Genomic DNA, 21,099 nt, shown 5'->3' on the forward strand with positions numbered 1-21,099 from the left:
AAGTTCTCATTCATGATTAAAGCGAGAAATGACAATCTTAACTACAATGGGTTTTCATGTGTAAGGTGACGCTTATAAAGCTAATGTAACAAAGTATTAAAAAATACGTAAAAAAAGAAACGCTTACACTGTCCTTTACTATGTTTTTTTCTTACAAGCCATAATGGCATGATAACCTGATAAACCTGACAAACCGGATTTTGTATAATTTTGACGAGTAAATCAGTTTACTCCTTACCATCGGCTCTGGCCATTTTGTTTATACGCTAACAACTAAATACAATGCTCGTTTAACTGAATAAGGTATACGTAATGGGTTAGAGTGATTTCATTTAACCCGTGAAACAATATCTAGCAGTTTGTGCGTAATAGTCGAACGGAAACAAAAGAAAACAATGGAATTTGTGTCTAATAGTATCTAAAAGTGTAATAACTATTTCACGGGTTAACTGAAATCACTCTATATGGAGAGTATACAGTATATAGTATATAGTCATCTTGTACTTATTGTGGGCGTTGTTCAACAATATATATATATATATATATATAGCTACAATCAGAAGAGGAGGAAACGAGCCACAGTGAAGTGTGGTGGAGAGGCCGCAGTGCCCGCCACGGAAACGCACACGACCTGCGTGGATCGTTATGACCGATGACTGTAGAAGGGCCGTCAGAAAATAACAGGTGTTTTATCACTGTACCATGCTATAAATATGTAGCGGTACTTCGTCGGAGTCTTTTCATGGAAAAGAAGCATATTAATATATTACTGCCCTTACTCGCAAATAAGTAGAAATTAACATTATTAGTTTTGTTAAGCCAAATTACCTATGAGCGATACCTTTATAATACAGAGAGGTCATGTAATTATATCATCTTATTCAAAACAGCACACGAAAGCAAACTGAATATATGCATAACGTGGAGGGATTTAGAATAGAGTACACTTTCATTATCATTATGTTTCTTTATCTGTCACTGTGTTTCTGTTTCTAAATATAATTGCAATCTATATACACATTTAACCACTGATGACTAAATATACCAGTCATACACTAATGTCTCTAAACCAAAACAGAATATGATTTTTGAAAGTATGCTTTGTTATATTGAAGCGCGGAGATCGTATGTATACAAAATATATTAATTTTTGTTTTCCGAGATACCAGGCAATAATATTTCATTTGCTCCACTTCTCACTTATGGAACCAGCGGCAAAGTCTTCAAAGTCCTGAAAACCAAAAAAATATAGATATTTAATAAGCATATAAACCAACCTAATTACGTATGGTTAAGTCTGCTTTTGGGCCAAGTACCCATCAGTTTCCGTTGCATGAAGCGACTAGCAGTATTTCTACTCCTCACTTGATGAGAAGCTGGTCGATCGCAGGGCTACCCCAGCATTAAAGTCGCCGGTACCCATTTATACACCTGGGAGGAGATGAGGCACTATAAGGGTGAAATGTCTTGCTTAAGAACAAACACAGTGAACCCAGCCTGGGATCGAACCCGGACCGCTTGATCCGAGCTTGAAACCAGCACGCAACCATCAGGACACCGCGCCTCCCAGCTTGTGTATATTACAAGGTTATTAATATATCTATTTCTTTATTTAAGGAACTCAGGAGATACAAGTTTTGCCTATTACGATTGTTCGCGTGCTCTGAAGTATCGCTAATACTTGTTATAGTCTATTTAACAATTATTAAAAACTAGCAATTGGTATATTTCAATTCCTGAGTTTTGATTGGTTAACAGACAATGGCATATGAACTCATAATATACACCATTAGCCACAAAATAATATGGTAGCCGATACGCAGCAACGAAAACTGCTGGGGAGCTCAAATACTTTAATTCTTTGGGCGTTTTTAATGAAACAATTATTCCACTTGCACTTGTTGGATATGAGATCGTTATAGCCAACGAGGCGCGTGGATATGAGATGGAAGACATCCAACGAGGCGCGTAGCGCCGAGTTCACTATAATTATTTGATATCCAACAAGCGTGAGTGTAATAATTGTTTTACTCAAAACACCCAAAGAATTGCAATATCTGAGCTCCCTGGCTGTTCTCGCTGGAGTACCATATTTTTGGTATTTGGTTGGTTTGTTTTGTTAAAATAAATTGTTTTTTTTTTTTTTTATTAAATTTAAGGGTTTTTTTGGAAAAAAAAAAGTAATTAATAAAAAAAAAAAAAAAAAGAAAAAAAACCTTAAAAAAAAAAAAAAAAAAAAAAAAAAAAAAGGGGTACATGTATTTCCAATTTTGTGAATCATTACAAGAATGAACGCATACCTTAATCTGTGATAAGGCATTCATCAAGCTGGCACGGTGCTCTTCTGAGCCTCTTTCAGAGTTAACTGACAGTTTACGAGACATCACATCAGCCACGCCCTTTTCCGACGAGGTAGACAATCTGTGGCCGACTGTTTTTTCGTCTTCGGGTTTGTTTTCGTCTTCGGTCGGAATGTCAACGGACACGTTGTGAAATGCCACCTTTGTGCCGGAAGCGGAAAATCTCTTTCGTCTCAACTCTGCGCTGTCGGATAATTTGGGCCTTGAAAGAGAGGACTGATCGCCAGCTGAACCCTCCGAGCCCGTTGAAACTTTCTTTTCCAGAGCTTGTTTCTTATTGAATATTGGCGAATCCTTCAGAACAGAGTCTTCTTGGGAACCTTCGGAAGACCAAGAGACTCGACCGGGTCTCGGGTCACCTGCGAGGGTAATCCTTCGGCTACCGACGGGCGAAATCTTTCTGAGTTCTTTCTCAAGCACGGCCAGCGATACAGCAGCGCTCTGCTTGCGTGCAGCTCCGAGCGTTTGTTGAGTATTGGGTGAATCTTTCTCTAGCTTTTCCTCTGTGGAACCCTGAGAGGAAGTTGATTCGGAAGGAGACGTCTTAAATTCACTGCGTTTTTGCTCCGCTGTTATTTTGTTGCCCGTGTGTTTGACAAAAGAATGCTTTCTAACCGTTTTCGTTTTCATAACGTTGATGTTGTCCAAAGCTTGTGTTTCGCTCATTTTGTTTTCCATCAAGTTTCTTTCAATGGTCGCAAGTTCCTGGTTCACTTTTTGAAGCCTTTCTTCGACGCGTTGCTTGTCCTCACTGCTCGCAGCCTCGTCTTTACCAAGAAGCTTTTTCATAGTGTGTTTCTTTTCCTGTCCTTTGGTCATCTTCTTCTTCAGCACATCTTTCTCAAGCGTGAGTGAATTTCGACGCTTCTTTAACAAAGTTTCCTTTTTCAATGTTCTTAGTCTTTCTTCTTCAGCGAGTTTTTCAAACTGCTCTATGATTTCATTAGCACCAAGCCGAGGCGAACCAAGCTCTCTATGTGTCGCTTGCGTCGACGACATGGACAAGGTTCTGCGCCTTACCTCCTCTTGAACCGTGGACTCGCTTTTCTCCACATCCGGGATAATAGACCCAGAGCGATGCTCTTTCAAAGCCGCGGCCGCTGACCTTTGCCACGCTTTTTGCGCCTTTTTCACTTTGTTGAATTTCTGTTGTCCAAGTTGTTGGATTAACTGTTGATCTTGAAGAAGTTTGAGCACGCCATCAAGCGATGTGGGTCTCATGACAGAAGAGAAGTTCACAGGACTTTGTTGCGGTGACCCTTCACTCCTGTCGTTTGCAGTAACCACTTCTTCGTTCTTTTGCAATTCTGCCGGAGAGCTAGGTTCTGTCTGGCGAGCCTCGTTTTCATTCTGCCAGGTGTCGACTGGTGACTGATTTGCAGGCTCGTCTACAGGCTGTTTAATAACTTTGGAGTCGTGCACAGCATCACCATTGGCGATCTCTTGTAAATCTCGCGTAAAGCTGAAAAGATTGAACAAAAGATTGGTAAATAATTCTCGTTATTTCGTTATTGGTGTTCATACATAACTTGTTATGATAGTTGGAAGAATTGATTACATCACATAATAAATGGTGAAAAAAGAAAGATAGACTGTATTTTTAATAACAGCTCGGTAGTGAAATGAGAGAGATGTAATGATCATTATATCACAAACATGGGACTAAGATTATTTCTTTGTCCCACGCTAGTGACATCATGATCAATACATCTTCCTCGTTTGCTTAACATTAACCATCTTTCTGAATTTATCACCATACAGTACGATATCGACATTTCAGCGATGCTGATCCTAGCAGTATATGCAGGACGCGTGTCACATATAAACCTAGTAAATGAACTTGCTCACCACGAGTCTCTCTGTAGCAAATTGGATAGAGCGCCCGCCCGGTGTTTGGGAAGTCATGGGTTCGAATGCCGTTAGGAACTAAGATGTCTTCTTTGTGCTACGCTCGTGACATCTTTACATCTTTCTCATTAGACAATGTTTTTCTCATTACCCACATGTTGAACTTTTGAATTGCTTGGGAGAAACTAGACGCTGGTTACTCAGGGCTAAAGGGTATTACTCCAAGTTGTTGTTTTTCGACTAATTCTACATTTTACGTTTCTTTTTCTGATAAAAAGCAACATTCCTCTATGACACAAACCTGTTATTGGCGTCTGCTTCTTCTGCTATTACTCTTAATAACCTGATCCAACTTAACATCTCCTTCTCAGTATCAGCAGCGAAGCAATAATCCTCCTTCTCGGAAGGAACATTCAGCTCAAAACTGAATTTTTTCGTCTTTTTGTAAGCCCGTCGTACTTCGCACTGTTTTAAGGGAATAGACAACATAGGTACAACTTCGTCGGGACGTCTAAACAGATGCAGTTTATCCTCCTGTAACACACACCACCGCTTTGTCCATAGCCCTTTACCATTACGCATAAAGAGGCACGAAGAGTGTTTGACATTCACGATCAGGTCCGGAGACACGTTCACATTTGGTACAGTGCGGCTGCGCCGTTTACGCTTGCCAGGAAAATGCGTGATGACCGGGATGACGTTAGAGATGGACCGATGTAGCTTACTTCTGGTCTTTCTCTCTTCTTCCTGCGTTTGGAAAAACAAAACAGAGATGGTTAGCGAAAGAGAAACAAATTTGGTTGAGTCGCAAGCATCGTAACTTCTTGTCTTCATACATGTACCTTGGTAACAAGTACCATATTCCACTATAGTTTCAGTTTGCTCCGACAATTTGAAACGACAAACTTTAAGCCTCAAACACAGAACATTATTTCCCTATCAACAAACACACAAACAGCAGTCAAACTTGTAGAATACCACTCCATGTACCTTCTCTCCTTCGGAAAAAGATCGCCACCTCTCAACGGGCTCAGGTATTGGTGCATCCTGAACAGCGGTTTCACCCTCGTCACTCTCCGAGTTTGACACATCACCAGCGGTAGATGGCTGCAAAACGAAAAGCATCCTTGTTACTTTTTAAACGATTAAAAATTACTAATAAATAACAATTACTAATGTGAGTGGGATGAGTCACGAAAGATATATACCTGACATCAATAGATGGCTAAATACAATTGCTATAAAATAAAAACTTTGGGTGGATTTACCTGGCGCAGGAAATCCCTAGTTGAAGTAGCCAATAAGTGGGTGCAAGGACAAAAAGACTATGCGCTGGTTTGGTAAACTAAGTACTGCATTTACTTGATTATCAACTAGAAGTTGATAAAGATAAATAAACCTCCGTAGCGAATTGTGAAAGCTTCAGTGACGTTTCGAGCGTTTAATTTGCCCCACTGTGTCGGAGCAACTAAAAGACAAAGCTCTGACGAGGGGCTAACGCTAGTAACGTTGACTTTTCAAAATTAGCTACGGTAGTTTATTTACCTTTATCATCTTCTTCAATAAAGTGTTTTACTTGCCCACCGATACAGCACAACAGATCTTTTAGAAACTATAACTAACTACTGCATTACATGTGTCCTGTTTCAAATTTTCTTTTAACACAGCCGAAAACGTGCTCAAATTTTAAGCCGGGGCCATAAATCCCCAAGGCAATGAACAGCAACAGTAGGATAGATAGGGTTTTAAGATTATGTGGCCACTCACCCGTGGGGAGGGGTTAAGCGGAGTGTTAGGCCTAACGGGATGACCAGTTGGTGATGTAGGAGCCTCCTCGGTCTTTTGAAACACGTCATCTCTATCGACTGACTCGCTTTGTGCTTTGACGAGCAAAGGTACAGAGCGTTCTTTTGTTCTATCGTCTTCCGTAGAGCTCCAAGTCAGCACTGGTCTCCGGGCTACTTTAGGTGTATGTACTATTGACCCACTGATCGCCGATTTCCACTCTGTGTACTCTGTGATGCAGAAACAAAAACGAGATACAAATAAATAAAACTGAACGAGAGCTTTAATGCTGATATGTAGCTCTATAACGTATTATTGTGGTACAAGTTCCAGTGTAATTAATCCATTCATAGATTTATCAGTTACACTGCTTTGGGTCTGTCAGCAATTGTTTGTAAACTTGTTCCAACGTAGTAAGCCGTAACTTGGGATCAGCCCCTCCTTTAGCCTTGTGAGATCCTTGGGGGAAGGGGCCACGTTCCCTTTTATTGGTAAAGGATAAGCCGATCATAGTACGTATTAAAATTCTGTTATCGATTCAAACTGAAAGTAGGTGAGAGCAGGCCCTTGACTGAGCAAACTTTTGCTTAATAGCTGGCACATTTTCTACAAACGACTTACTCTAGTAATGGACAGTAATCATTTCCATGCATATATGGATGCATAGTAAATACAAAATCACAAAACAACCAAATTTGAAGGGTGACACGGACAGTAACTCATGTAATAAAATAGAAAAAATATTCACGTTATTATATTAAAAATACATTCTCTTGTTCTTGGACGCGTACCTGACTCGTTTTGAGCTTGTAGGTAATGAGGTCGTCCAAGGGTCCGTCTTATTTCCATGACGTACGGTCGTTGTTCGTCACTCCAGTCTTTAACTACACAGTTACTGAGCTTGATTTTTACCACAACCGAGTCCGTACTGTCCTTGTCGTCGTGAATATGAAGAATGTGATTTTCAAGTTTTACCTGGAAGAAGAAATTTACCAGTAAATTTTTGTTAACGACGCTGGTAAGCGGGCTCTCGATACTGTGTTTTGGGGAAGTGGACGCAAAGGAGAGGCATTTGGCATCTAGACTTTTATGTGCTAATATGTGGTTGACCCAAAAAGTTCCGCAAACATTTCTTCAACCACTACGCGGAGTAGCGAAATACAGCTAGACTGATAATATAAGCTATAATATTAGCAACAAACAAGTATAACAGCTATATGGTAATAAGGCATCGTTGTTATGGTGTTTGGTAATGTTACATAACTTTAAGAACGTAAACTGATACGTATACGAGGCGTAATACCACACGATCGAATACTGAGAATCTTCAGGGACAATTTGACATATTTTAACCGCAGTAAACAGCCCATAATGTGCTTTGACATTCGAAGAGCTTGAGGTACTGAAAACCGTGCCAAAGGCCTATCTTTTAATCTTGCCTTCTACCCGCAAAATAAGGAAAAACTGAGAATATTAGTGACGAGGAAAAAAACCCGCCAATGAGAAGTAATTAGTAAATAAAAAGTTGGAAAAGGCTCAGAAATGATGAACATTCATGATTTTCGTCACCGACTCAAACCTACATGTATACGCAAAATTCCTTCACGCTTCTAAGCAGAGGCACTCAACGAGTAAACTTTCACAACGTCCTTTATCATTATCTTATGCCTTGAGGTATGTCAACAACAACAGCAATGTCACGAACGTATAAAACCATCTTCATATGGAAGGAAACTTCTAAATATCAATATACACAAGTAAAAAAAATACCTAAGATCTAACAATAAGGAAAGAAAGAGCAAGGAAGTGAAGTCAAAACAGTTACGATACACTTGTCGAGACGTGAAGCCGGCCCGTGACGTAGCTCCTCGGGCGACTCGTGCAAGTCATGCTTATTAGGAAGCCGGCCAACCCCTTAACGAAAACAACAGAATGATACATAGGACCAACTACACCAAGAACAAATGTAAGATTAACATACCCAACATTTTAGCCACATATCATCCTCGACACGTTGATTGAGAAAGCCTTCCATGGTATGAGAAGTGGCCACTTCGAGTCTTGAAACTTTATTGGACTTCTTCGCCACAGTTGAAGAACCTAAAATAATAACAACAAATTACATGCGGATTGGAACGTTACGTGCCGTCAACAGGACGCCACTTAAAACCCATGCTTATCGGTACAGCGACAAATAATAAAAATTTGATCCAAAAATAAATTTAATTATAATCGAAAAGCAAATGATCTTTTAATTTATGCCAAGAGGTCCTTGACTTTGGCAATCGTAAAGGAAGACGACGACCCTGAATACAATATGAGCAAGCATAAGCTTATATGGGTTCTCATAGTTTATATTGCCATAAGTGGCTGCATGGGAACATGTTTTTCATGGTTCATTAATTTTGACAAGAATTCAAGTTCTTTTAGGTGTGACATACTAAAAGACATTTTTACGCTTTTTCAGCATTTTTCTTCTTTTACATAATTTACTTAGTAAAGTTAAGCGTTCTTTTGTTAAAGAGAGAAAACTGAAGGTGTTACACCAGTCTTGATAAACTATTTACTATTGGCTAACGAACCAAAGTACAAATTATATAGGTCTACTTTTATCTGTTGATTACCAAGAAAACTATAATCAACAATATCAGTCCTAGGAAAAACAACAAAACTTCACATTCGTTTTGAAGAAATTTGGACAAAGATGATTTCTCTCAGCTACAGTTTGGAATTTGTATCAATGAACGTAAACGTAAAAATGAAGGCGTGACGGCCGTCACGTAATCTACTCATCATTCTACTGCTGTGAAAACAAGATATATGAAAGCGATGATACAACCAGCGGGGCAATGCTGATGAAAAATCTAGAAATCAGTTTACCCTCAAATGCTTAAATGCAATCATTAAGTGAATTAGTCGACATTCGTACCAAAAATTTCCGAGCTCCTTTATAGCATTCAGATCTAAACAAATGTAATAGGGGTTCAATTTAAATGTACTTCGTTCCCATTCTCCCCTGCTCTCCCCATACTTTAGTCCTTTTCTGACTGACCTGCATTGCCCTCAGCGTTTGATCCGTGCTGCACTAAAACAAAGCCGTCCTCCACACTACTACTTGTGGTAACATCTACAGTGGGAACAGCCAACGTACCACCGGGGACAGGCTTGGGTTTCGACTTGGTGAGCTTATGTCCAATTGTACTAAATATGGACGCCTTTTTGCTTCCCACAGGGGAAGAATCTTTATTCTTTTTTCTTTCTTCCTTGTTGTCTAAAGGAGTCGGGCTTCCTGGTACAGACCATTCAGAGTGAGATTCAGTGGGAGACGCGCCCAAGGTTTTCTCTGGTGAATCTGGCGCAGGACCTGCCAGATAAACAAGAACGAACCGGTTTTAGAACTGTAATCCCAATAGTGATCGAATATATATATCTCATTTAATAAATGAGAAAAAATTAATAAACTTGAACTGGCTTGACCTAGCCTACTCAAAACGACATTCAATAAAATCCAACCACCACACGCCCTCAAAAGCTGAGATACCCCGGATGTACTCGACTGGGGATACTCTCCCGCCAAAACCTACGCGGTCACCAAGCCCGCGAAACAGAAGACGAACCCAGAAGGGCATCCAAAGATTAAGGATGGGCCGATACAGGTTTTCAAACGACGATATCGATACGAATTTGCCCCGAATCAATCGAACGAAAGACCCGGACGAATTCACGTGATTGAGACAAAAGAAGTCCTGGCGAATGAGCGTGCGATTTGATGATTCACGACAGGAAGAACTTGACAAGAACACAAGAGCCATGCAACCCAGGCGACCGGAGACGCAGCCAGCACCAGACGAGACAAAGTGCGAACGGACAACTTTTCAAAAGCAAAAACGAGGACGAAATTTGGTATCGAGTACGGCCCATCCTTACCAAAGATTTTGAAAGAAAGAAGAAGCGCCAAAAAAGATCCCAAGTTGACATAGGAATATTGAAGCCTACAGCTAAGAACTCCAGTTGGTAAGTAAAAACGATAGGGTTAGGTATTAAAAAACTTAACCTAGAGAAACACCTTTGTAAAAATTAATGTTCGCCGAAATTGAAGGAATCGTTTCAATATTTCTTTGAGACAGCTCCGAAAACCATGAAGCTGAACTACTGTAGTTTAGAAAGTCACTTACTTTGCGAGTTTTCAATCGACTGTATTTCATCATTCAGGACCATAATCCATTCTTCTAACTCAGCATCATTTTCGGCCGCAAACAGCAGCTCTTCCTTATCACATGTTAACACAAACATGTGAGGCTTGTCACATTCGCTGCTGTCATCCATTGTTTTTATCGAGGCACTATGCAAGGGAACCTGAAGCTCTGCTGTTCCGATTCCGAAGTCTTTGTAACAGAACAGCGAGTGTTCTTTGACAACACACCACCGGTTTTTCCACTGAAGCCCTTTCTTTCGAAGTAAATACCCAGAAAATGTGGTGCTTTGAAACGAAGCCAGCTCACGTGGAGATTTGATGTCATCTTTACGACCTGTGGGCCAAAGAGAAGAACAGAAATGAATGTATAAAAAAAAATTGCATTTAATTTTAGCTTTCACCCTTTCCACTTCCCCAGCTGCAGGCCAACTGAATTTTATAATTTTTTGTAAAAGCCTTGCAAACTCTAAAGTTCTCAAAGGTTGGAAACAAGGTTGGACTAATTTCACAATATCATTGCTCCTTTAGTTCATCAGCGGCATTGCATGGCATCCCAAATAGAACGAGCTACATTTCGACTTAAAGTACGTACATAAATGTTCAATAAGGGGCTGCGACAAATTCACTTATTACCTACTTAACGACAACTGGGAGTTTAGGTCAGCCCACCCAACATCCACAACATACATGTACATTCACGCCTTTCCTAGAGTCTCTTAATTTAGTTCCCATATACTTTCAGTTTTCGTGACTTATATTTGATTCCATCAACATTATTTCAAAATGTTTTTAAAACATTGGAAAACTTTAGATGGTGGAAGCTCTGTTTTACTACATTTTTGGAAACAATAACTTACATTTTCATCACGAATTTATAATTATAATACCTTTCTTGAAGAAAGAGTCGGTTATCCTTGACTTGACTCGCATAGCTTTAGATGACAATGAATTAACCAGCGATCCATGTCTCTTTACTTTTGAACCTGGGCTTTGTAGATCTGAGATTGAAGATGACTTTCCTTCACAACTGCTTGCTGACAAGAAACTTCCATCAAGGTTACCTAAGCCAGGAGTAATAATAGTGATAAGCGAACTGTCGGCAGTGTTGTGAAACCCTGCTTTTTGACCACCCCTTTATGTTTTTATGGCCACTTTTGTTGTAGCTGCCCACATGGTAATTTTAGGGGATCATATTTCACTCAGAGGACTACTGATGTATACTGATCTAAAAAATAAATGTCAGCTGGTCTGGTATTTTAACAGATAAGGAGGAATTCTGGCAAGGTATCAGAGGAGAGGGATGTAATCTATACTTTAACCAAGGACTGCATATGTTATTTCATTTGTCTTTAACTCACCAACTTTCCCTACGTTGCTGGAGGAATTAGCCTTGAAGATTTTCTTTTTCTTTTTCCCTCCTTCATTAGGAATTTTGCATCCTTGAATAATGTCTGGCAATAACTAAGAAGCACGTAAAAACACACACACAAACGAAGAGAAAAAAAGTTTAGAAGAAATAACAGAATATACATACAGTCGAAGCTCTCTTAACGGACACTCTCGTAAGCGGACAGCTCTACTTACGGCCACCTTGTTAGAAACCCCGTTTTTACTCCCATACAAACTCTGTATTTTTACATTCTCGTAAGCGGACATTCCCGTAAGCGGCCGCGGACACTTTCCGAGATTACGACTTAGACTTTTTCTTTGTTTTTAAGCTCCCGTAAGCGGACACCGAAAAGAAAATCATATAAAATACCTCTGTATCTTGTATTAATCAATCAACTTCACATCGCCGTTCGTCAAAATGATTTTACTGTATTTACAGTACCATATTTCAGTGTTTGTTTTGTCGTCATCCACGTCCGGTTACATTTCGAAACACCACTAACATGCATATTAGCATTATGTTAGCTGGGCAAGCTCCCGTAAGCGGCCATCTATCCCCTACACCTCTAGTGGCCGCTTACAAGAACCATTCTCGTAAGCGGCCAGCTCCAGTTGCGGACACTTTTTTCACGTCCCGAGGGTGTCCGCTTATGAGAGCTTCGACTGTACAGTGGAACCCCGTTAATACGGACACCAAGGGGACGGGCCAAATTGTCCGTATTAACGGGGTGTCCGTATTAAGCGGGGTCTCGGGAAAAATGTCACGGAAACATGTTTTATCGACACAGATGAAGGCAAACGTTTTTACGGCAACAGAATGTTGTTTAATTGTACTGTAACTGTAACAAATGCTAACTGTGAACCCTCTGACAAAAATTAAAAGTTTTTACGAAAACCTTTTAAACTGGTTAGACACTCGAACTAAACCTCAATAAACTCAACAGTGGAACTATCTGAAAATGTCTCAACTTTCCTATATACAAGAAATAAAACGCATTTTAACAGCAACAGAACGTTTTCTATTAAGTTGATAACTGAAATTCTGACCGTAACCGTTCTTAAACTCTACAAACTCATTTGAAAAAGTCGGTAACTTTACTTTGCAAGGAAGCCTTCAGCTTGCGACACAACCAGGCGGACTGAAGATTTGACAAAACCTTTGCAAGACACGCTATTAAGCTACTCTTTGCAATAAAAACGTTTTCACTCGTCTAATTCTGTCGTTATTTGACCAGAGTGAAGTAAGCAAAAAGTCGCGACTATGAAAATTGACAGCGCAGGGATAAACAGTGTCCATAAAGCGGGGTTTGACAATGCATGTCAGTTTGTTATTCGGGGCACGGAAAAGTGTCCGTTGTCCGTATTAACGGGTGTCCGTTTTAAGCGGGTTAATTTGAGAGAACATGTATGAGGTTTTCGTCGGGACCAACGAAACTGTCCGTAATACCGAGGTGTCTGTATTAAGCGGGTGTCCGTTAAGCGGGGTTCCACTGTATGTAGTACACATACGTTGCACGCACTCCTGTTTTGCACAACTTGAACTTACTGATACATGTAATAAATGTACATCATACATGGAATGAGGAATGATAATGTTAGAGAAAACATTTTTATAGAGAAGACCAATTAAATCCCCTGTTTGGGCCACACATGATTTAACTCTATTGAAAAGCTCACAAATATTGTTGGACCAAAAAATAATAATAACAGTGCAATTCTGTTACCTCTTGTAGCTCTCTGAATGACTCATCTTCATCCAGTCCTGGTGCAAGCTCATTGTTCATGACAAGCATTTCATCTTCTTCATCTTCAACACCAGCTATTTTCCATGGTGCTAAAGATCCAGCAACAACAACAACTGAGTGTGGGTTATCATTGTTATCAGTCCAACTTGCACAAGGTTCTATAATTTTGGTCCCATCAAGACAACCTGACAGTTTTCTCCTCCGTGACTGATCATGTTTTTCAAGTGTCTCAACAATGAGACTATTTCTGGTTGGACTTGCTTCTTCACCAATGAGTTTGAGGTAAGTGTCATATGAAATAGCAGGTTGATTCTCTGGTGAGTCAGGACTACTATCATCTTCTATAAGTCTAGAAATGACATAATTCACCACATATACCCACTCTTGTCTTGAGTGCTCCTCTGTTGTTGCAAAAATAATGGTCTCGCGTATTCTTGGAACTGACAAAGTAATTGGAAACATTCTACTTTTCTTCCTATCTGTTGGGATAATTTTTGCTCCTTTAAGAGGAATCTGGAACAACATCTTAGTCTCAGATCTGTGTCGAAAGCATGTTAAACATTGGTCACTAATTGAAAACCACCTCTTGTGCCATCCAGGATGTTCCCTGATGTACATCACACCACTATGAAGTTCCCCAAACTCATTAGGCTGGAGGTCAAGTTTGTGAACTGTAAAGTCAACAAAGACATTATCGCCTGTAAAATAACCCTCTTCTTGACCATTGGCATCACTTTCCCAGCCATCAAGGACTTCAATCTCTGCACTGCCTGTCTCTGAGATGATTGTGTCTCGAGACCAAGCATCCACTGAATCCAACATAGGTAGATTAAGAGTGTCTTTATGTACTGTTGCATCTGACTGAGGCAGTGATGAACTGCATAGAAAGATCCCACTTTCCTCTGTGCTATCTGTACCTTTTCGGCATGGCAGTATATCGGCACTTTCCTGGTGGTGAATAACAGAAGTGATTACATTTTAGCAAAGAAATTTGCAGTCAGTGCAAGGGGAAGTATAAGCATGATGGTATATTGATCCATGAAGAATAGTCACCTTGCATATACATTAGTGGATCATTTACTTTTTAACCAAAATCTTGTTCATTATCCACCATAAATTACATGACAGTATGTAAACCTTCTTCCAGGTGCCTCTCACAACTTTCAAAAGGTGGGCTTGTTGGAATCACATTAAAACAACTCTTTTTTACACTCACATGAAGTTTTGGCTACAAAACTAAGTTGATTTGTGCGTGTGGTTATTGCTTTAAGTGGTATAATTTTACCTAAGTTTTTCCCTGCCTCATACCATCCTACATGTACATGTACTTCCATTACATGGACATATATCTCATAAACACACACTTAAACTTTGTCTGAGTGTGTCTGCTTAAAACAAGTGACTTACAATATACACATGTCATTGTACAATGTTATTGCACAGGCAGACCACCCTATGTGTTCGTGGTTAATAATTGTTGACAAAAGGTTATGTTGAAATCAATGGCGCATATAGAAACATTACGTCGGCTTCGATTTACTACAAAATATAAAATTTACTCTAAATGATTCAATAAAAGTTAAGATGAAATGCTGAATGTGTCTTGTGTCGTGTTTTTTTGCCGCCCCGAGCCCTTTTAGACGTTTATTTTGCGAGATCATTTAGCGACCGTTAGAAGAGAGAGAGAAGAGAGAGAGAAGAGAGAACAAGGCAGGCAGCTTTACCGCCGGCGGTAAACTCAATGATCTCGCAAAATAAACGTCTTAAAGGGCTTGGGCGGCAAAAAAATACGACACAAGACACATTCAGCATTTCATCTTAACTTTTATTGAATCATTTAGAGTAAATTTTATATTTTGTAGTAAATCGAAGCCGACGTAATGTTTCTATATGCGCCATTGATTTCAACATAACCTTTTGTCAACAATTATTAACCACGAACACATAGGGTGGTCTGCCTGTGGTTATTGTAATAGGCCATTTCCAAGTTCCCCTTTGCCTCTGTTTCAAAACGAGTCTACGTGCGAAACCATTCATATGAAAATGAGTTTCACCCACAGGTCCATTTTCATGCAAATCAAACTCATTTTCATTTGAATGGTTTCGCACGTAGACTCATTTCGAAACAGAGGCCTATTTAGCTAAGTATTTTGTAATCTTTTTAAATTTTCATGTAACTTTTAAGTAAGCTTTACCCTTACTAGTTTTTATCTAAATTTGTTATCGATGCAGCAGATGAGCATAATGGGCTACCCTGCTTAAATAAAGTTTACTTTACTTTACTTTACCTACTGTACAGTTGCTGATGCAGATTGTGATTCACTGGGGTCATCACAAAGTGCGAGGCATGCGATCCATTCCGGTTAGCTTATGTAGCACTTCGGTTAGGCTAACACTACGGTTAGCCTAAATAGCACTCCGGTTAGGCTACAGTTAACTAAGGTAGCTTGCGGTTAGCCTTTATATTTGGAGTAGGGATTTCTGCCACGCATGCCTCACTGTCTTGCCTTGCGTGCCTCGCGCCTTGCGGCCTCGCTGCCTTGCCTGGCACACCTCACACGCTTCGCTACCTCACACATTTGTAAGACTCAATTCACTGGGCATACATGTTAAAATTTTGCTTTTTTTAAATAACAAAATACAAGATGCTGTGAAAGTGAGACAAATGCCTATGTAGAGGAATGGTGTCAATGTGGGTATTCCTGAATCCCCTTACTACACACCTGTTGCTAGCCCAGGGCTACTTGTACATGCAAGACAACTGGTAAATGAATTTTGACAAAAGCTGAAGACAGTGAACAAACAATAACAAGCTTTTGTCCCAAACAATTTCAGTTGTGGACACTGCAGACTCACAGACTTGAATCAGACAACATCAAAATTACTTTGTTATAAAACAAGTTTTTTGTGCACATGCACTAACACACATAGGGTTGTTTACATTTCGGTTTTTTTGGTTTTTTGTGTTTTAATTATTGTGCACTCATTCACACATGTTCACTTACAAATTGTCTCAGAATTTTATTTAATATATAAATGCAAAAATCACGACATAGATGGTAAGCTTATTATGAAAAACGTAATTAGATCACACACCCTTGTTGTGGGTATCTCCTGTAAAGTTCTGACAGAAATTCATGTTTATTTATCTTAAAATCATCCTTAAATCATCCTACTTTAGTAGCAAAAGGTCAAACATGCTTGAACACAAAACACAGCTTGTGAGCTGATGCATCATACCCCTGCTCTTAAAAACACAACAGACTATAACAAAAACAAAGAAATAATTTGCATGGATGTGCACAACCAATCAAGTTTATACAGGTATCTATGAAAAAGATTAAATGACTTTACACTGTCCTTAACAACATATGCTATATCAATAATGTCCCAGTGATGTATGTTATGCTTACAACCTGTGACGCACAGCATCACTCCTATCATACAACTATGTCACCCTTTCACCCTTCTAATTGCCCAGTCTGGCTGTAGACATAACATCTTGACTGCTGATATCACATGCCTACAAATTCCTATCACACATATCAGAGCAAAAGATGTACTTGTAGATAAGGATTATGTCACATAATAATTTAGCAAAAACAGAGCAAAGCAATTATCCTTCTAATATAATGACAGCATTCCTACACTTATGAATGCAGTGGTACTGCATGACAATATTATAATACAATATGCAGAAAATACGCTCCAGAACTTACAATTAAAATAATTTTAGTAAAATTCATAGATTTTGTATATTTCTTTCTTCCATATGAAGATTTCTATTTTTTCTACCTACTAGAAATTAACAAATGGACTTCCAAATACTGCTTTTAAAACCTTTTTTTCAATAACTATTAACATTTCTAAATGTCAAAATGATGTTCAAATACATAGCAAAAGGATTAAGAAACCACTCCCTAAAAGAATTCATGTTAACACTTCTAAAGAAGTGCATGAAAGATACATGTAATACTACTAAAATCCACTTTAACAAATACCGTAATAAAAATTCATTGATTTGTGTATTTTCGTTTCATTTAAGATCTCACATTTAATTAATTGTTGTAACACCTATTTGAATTTATGTTTGAATTTACAATGTTTTTACTATTTTTTTAAATTTTAAGAAGGAACAATGTAGATTTTCGATGTTTTTATTCATCTCTCAAACTTAATATTGAGCTTACAAGGTTGAAACCTAGTGTCAATATATCTTACTACTATATTCACTGTGTGTTTAGATTTGAAGAAATCTTAATATAAATTATCATGGATAACTAAAAAACAATATAAGGGGTTGTATCGACAATCCGATTGACATGCTTGAAGAAATTGCAATCAAAACAAATCACACTTTTTGAAAACGAAGTATAACCGTTCACTTACTTCGCAACTACATATGAAACAAATGTATTTAGAAAAACTATGCAATAGTAAGACAAAACAACATTATTGTAGTGACTGATTTGGAGTAAATGACCTGTAATCTCCAAATCAAATTTTTGCGGCAACCAGCATGCACACCAAAGATAGCATTCAAGCGGAAAAACACATGTTCAAGAATTATCATTCTCATTGTTAATCACAGCTATTGAGCAGTATTGATTTCAGTTTACCCGCCAGTTGAGAACTCCAAGGGTTCACAATAAAAAAAAAAAGAACAAGAAAAAAAAAAAAATAGCCATGATTGTAGGTTAATGAGAACTAAATCAGCGACACAAACACCAATTTTTGCGAAAAAGGTCAGGCCAATGCGTTAACCGCACAAGCTGTTATTCTGGAGATAAAACAGTGCTGCAGACAAACCGAGCAACAAAATATTACTTGAATGAATTTTTCATTTATAATAAAAGTCGTTTAAATTTCAGCTGAACCGATCAAAGGACAGGATGGCTGGATTTCTGATCGGAACGGAAATTCGTTTGTGGCTAAAAACACCTACGCAGTTCTCGAGATCTTTTATTTCTATGAATTAGCGAGTTTGCAATAGCAGATGAAATGTACGTGTACAACGTTGTACATTGCGAAATTTTAAAAGATAAAATAGTGCGTGACGAAAGAAGCACATTTAGAAGGGAAACCCACATGAATGCAGTCATTTTATTGCTTCCTGCGAACACTGTTTCGATAATTAGTATACTTCCACCAACAATTATGTTGAAACAAACTACATCGATCGCTTGCATATTACTTTAGGAATTTACCACAGTGAATACTCATATTACCCCAAGACTTGTTTTGTTCTGTGAGAATTTATCAGCTGAGGTCTGTGGTTTTCCTATCCAATCTCAGATTTTCGAAAGAAAGCGGTATTCACGAATTGGATAATTGTCGTATCAGGAATTGCGGTTCTTGATATTGTCAAGCAATTTAATGTCACTAAGCCCGCTACGCTCTGGCAGCTCCGCCAAGGACATGACAAATGCCTCTACGGGAAAAGAACGAAAAGTTGCACCAATTTCAAACAAGCACAGAAAGCCAGAAAAAATCATTTCCCGCTCCGATTGTGTAGAATTCGCACCCTCGACCTCGGGATCGATTCACTTGTTTACTCGTTTGTTACAATTAAATTAAACGGGCACTGCACGCTACCCGAGGCAATATATGAATATTACGATCACTATTTCTTATTTATCAAACACGTTGGAAAGAATAAATAAATACCTTTTCGTCTAGCACGGCAGTTTCCTCGGGCCAATGCGCTTGCTCTGTGCTGTCTTGTGTATAACCTTTGGCGAAAACAAGGTCGTCGTCTGACCGTGAAAGATGGGATTGTTCCTGAGATGATTCGTTGTCGTTACTCGTTGAAGTGTGTATTTCTACGACGCGCGATTTCGATCCAAGGTTGTCAAGAACATCTAAAAAATCAAGCCGTATTTTCTCTCCTTTTTCGCTCAGATTTTCTTCGGCTAAAACCTCCCCTAGGAACACATCTAAACCAGGCAAAGCAACGTTGATCACTGCAAAATTAAAAGGCCCGCGTGAGTTGATTTACTAAGGTGAGCAACTTAATTTTAACACTCCTTCAATGAATGGACTAAAGAGCTACCCAATAATATAGTTAAAAATAAAAAAAAAAATAAAAGTACAATGCAGACAACTGTGGCGCGCGCGAATCAAGATAAGCAAGCGTGCATGCACGAGGGATAGGCATCAACAGGGTTTCAAAACATTAAAATATTACTGGTCTGTCAAGTCTAGCAAACACTACCTGCAAGTTTGTCTTGCTCAGAAAGGCCTTTAAAGAATTCTTCAGCGTTCATCTTATAAATAGCCAAGCGAGTATAATCATTCTAAGCTCTAAGAAACAAACATTGCTGTCCTCAGCAGGGTCACAATTGAAATAGGAGCCACACAACAAGTTGGACATTTGAGTCTCCTGCGGAATGTACACACGACGGACAGTTCGCCTCTCTGTTATGTTACCGGATATCCTCGGCGCCTTAAGCTCTGGGAACAATTGGCTCAAGGATATGACACTATTTGTGGTGTAAACGTCAGTTCGCTTCCGATAAATATCCCTGGACTGAAGTGCCTACCGAAATATCAAAGTACTGGCATGCCTCCCTATGAAAATTTTTAACATCTTATTTTTTCACTTCGGACAGTCACTTGGCTATCAAATGGCTGATTGATCGTAGTGCGCATGGCAACACGCAATAAACAATGTAACTGTCAAAGAGTTGTCAAATTGTATTAACTTGATTATTTGACTTTCATTTCATTGGACACAACAACAACAGACTTAGGTTATTAATTAAACGGTGCGGGTTGAGCTATTATCCAACATGACAAATTTTTAGATACCAAAGAGCTCAATCGGACAGAAAGTAAATAAAGTGTTGCTCTAAATCCTCTGAAAGCGATTTTTTGCCGTAAACAAAGCTTCGTGGCACGATAATAGCTAATAAAAAGCACTGTGTGCACAAGCCAGCGCAAGACAGCGTCGAGCTAATTGCCGATTTCTTGATCTTTTTGCAACCATTGTGCACAAAGCGACGCCGTTTTGGAACAAGTCGAGAAGTAGTTTCTTTTCATATTGTAATTTTTTGTTGAGGAAGTGAGAATGAAAGATGTTAATTGTTCGATGCCACAAAGTCAATACTGAGTTATGGAGCGGAACTAGCGACAACCAGCTCTGCACGTCGCGTTGTAATGTAAGGATTCTTACACGTATAAATACTTTGTTGAATCCTCGGTTTGGCCAGTTCATTACGACTGATTATGCTTGAAGTTTCAAAGTAAGGGATGTGGCTTGCGCCGTGTCAACCGAACTCGGCAACGTGGTTCAGTCCTATCAGACACCGAACTGTTTTCACTGAGCAACTGCAGTGAAAAGTTCTATTACTAAAGATGTAACCCCCAAGTCGCTTTGCACGACCAATGAGTCCTATAACAAGTTTTTTGTTGACCCGCCTGAAATAATTATGCAGCTTATAATCCTGACTCTAATAACGAAATTATCTCTGTTTGCCCCTCCTACCGACAAAGAACACCAAATAGAAGCTGGCAACTGAATTAAGAGTGTTAGTCGAGCGGAATATATGCGAAAAGTGAACATTGTTTGCTGGAATTAAGCAGAAATGAGCGTCTTCCCAGTCGTCTGCCCGTTACTAGCCGGGCAGAAAACAGAGCTGCAGTTAATCAAATTCTAAGCGCCCCGTCGACAGTAGATAACATCAACTATGTAACTATCGGCTTGAGTACATCACTTACCGTTAACAAAGCCGCTTCGTTCTTGCAATGGTTGGAAGTTTGAACAGGCCGTTTGCTT

General features: G+C 39.2%; 1 protein-coding gene across 1 annotated transcript; it reads right to left on the reverse strand.

Annotated features, from left to right (window-relative positions):
• Nucleotides 1-691: 691 nt before the first annotated feature.
• Nucleotides 692-19,889, reverse strand: LOC144657669 (uncharacterized). Its single transcript, XM_078518022.1, has 14 exons — nucleotides 19,537-19,889; nucleotides 18,990-19,285; nucleotides 13,302-14,270; nucleotides 11,547-11,649; nucleotides 11,076-11,249; nucleotides 10,169-10,522; nucleotides 9,046-9,357; nucleotides 7,975-8,093; nucleotides 6,785-6,968; nucleotides 5,976-6,223; nucleotides 5,199-5,315; nucleotides 4,510-4,955; nucleotides 2,301-3,822; nucleotides 692-1,231 (listed from the first exon to the last, which is right to left on the reverse strand). Exons 1-14 carry the CDS (start codon nucleotides 19,586-19,588, stop codon nucleotides 1,181-1,183), a joined length of 4,947 nt encoding a protein of 1,648 aa, XP_078374148.1. The 5' UTR covers nucleotides 19,589-19,889; the 3' UTR covers nucleotides 692-1,180.
• Nucleotides 19,890-21,099: the final 1,210 nt, after the last annotated feature.

This window comes from Oculina patagonica, chromosome 6 (assembly GCF_052425735.1).
Source record: "Oculina patagonica isolate OP01 chromosome 6, crgOcupat, whole genome shotgun sequence".
NCBI classification, from domain to species: domain Eukaryota; kingdom Metazoa; phylum Cnidaria; class Anthozoa; order Scleractinia; family Oculinidae; genus Oculina; species Oculina patagonica.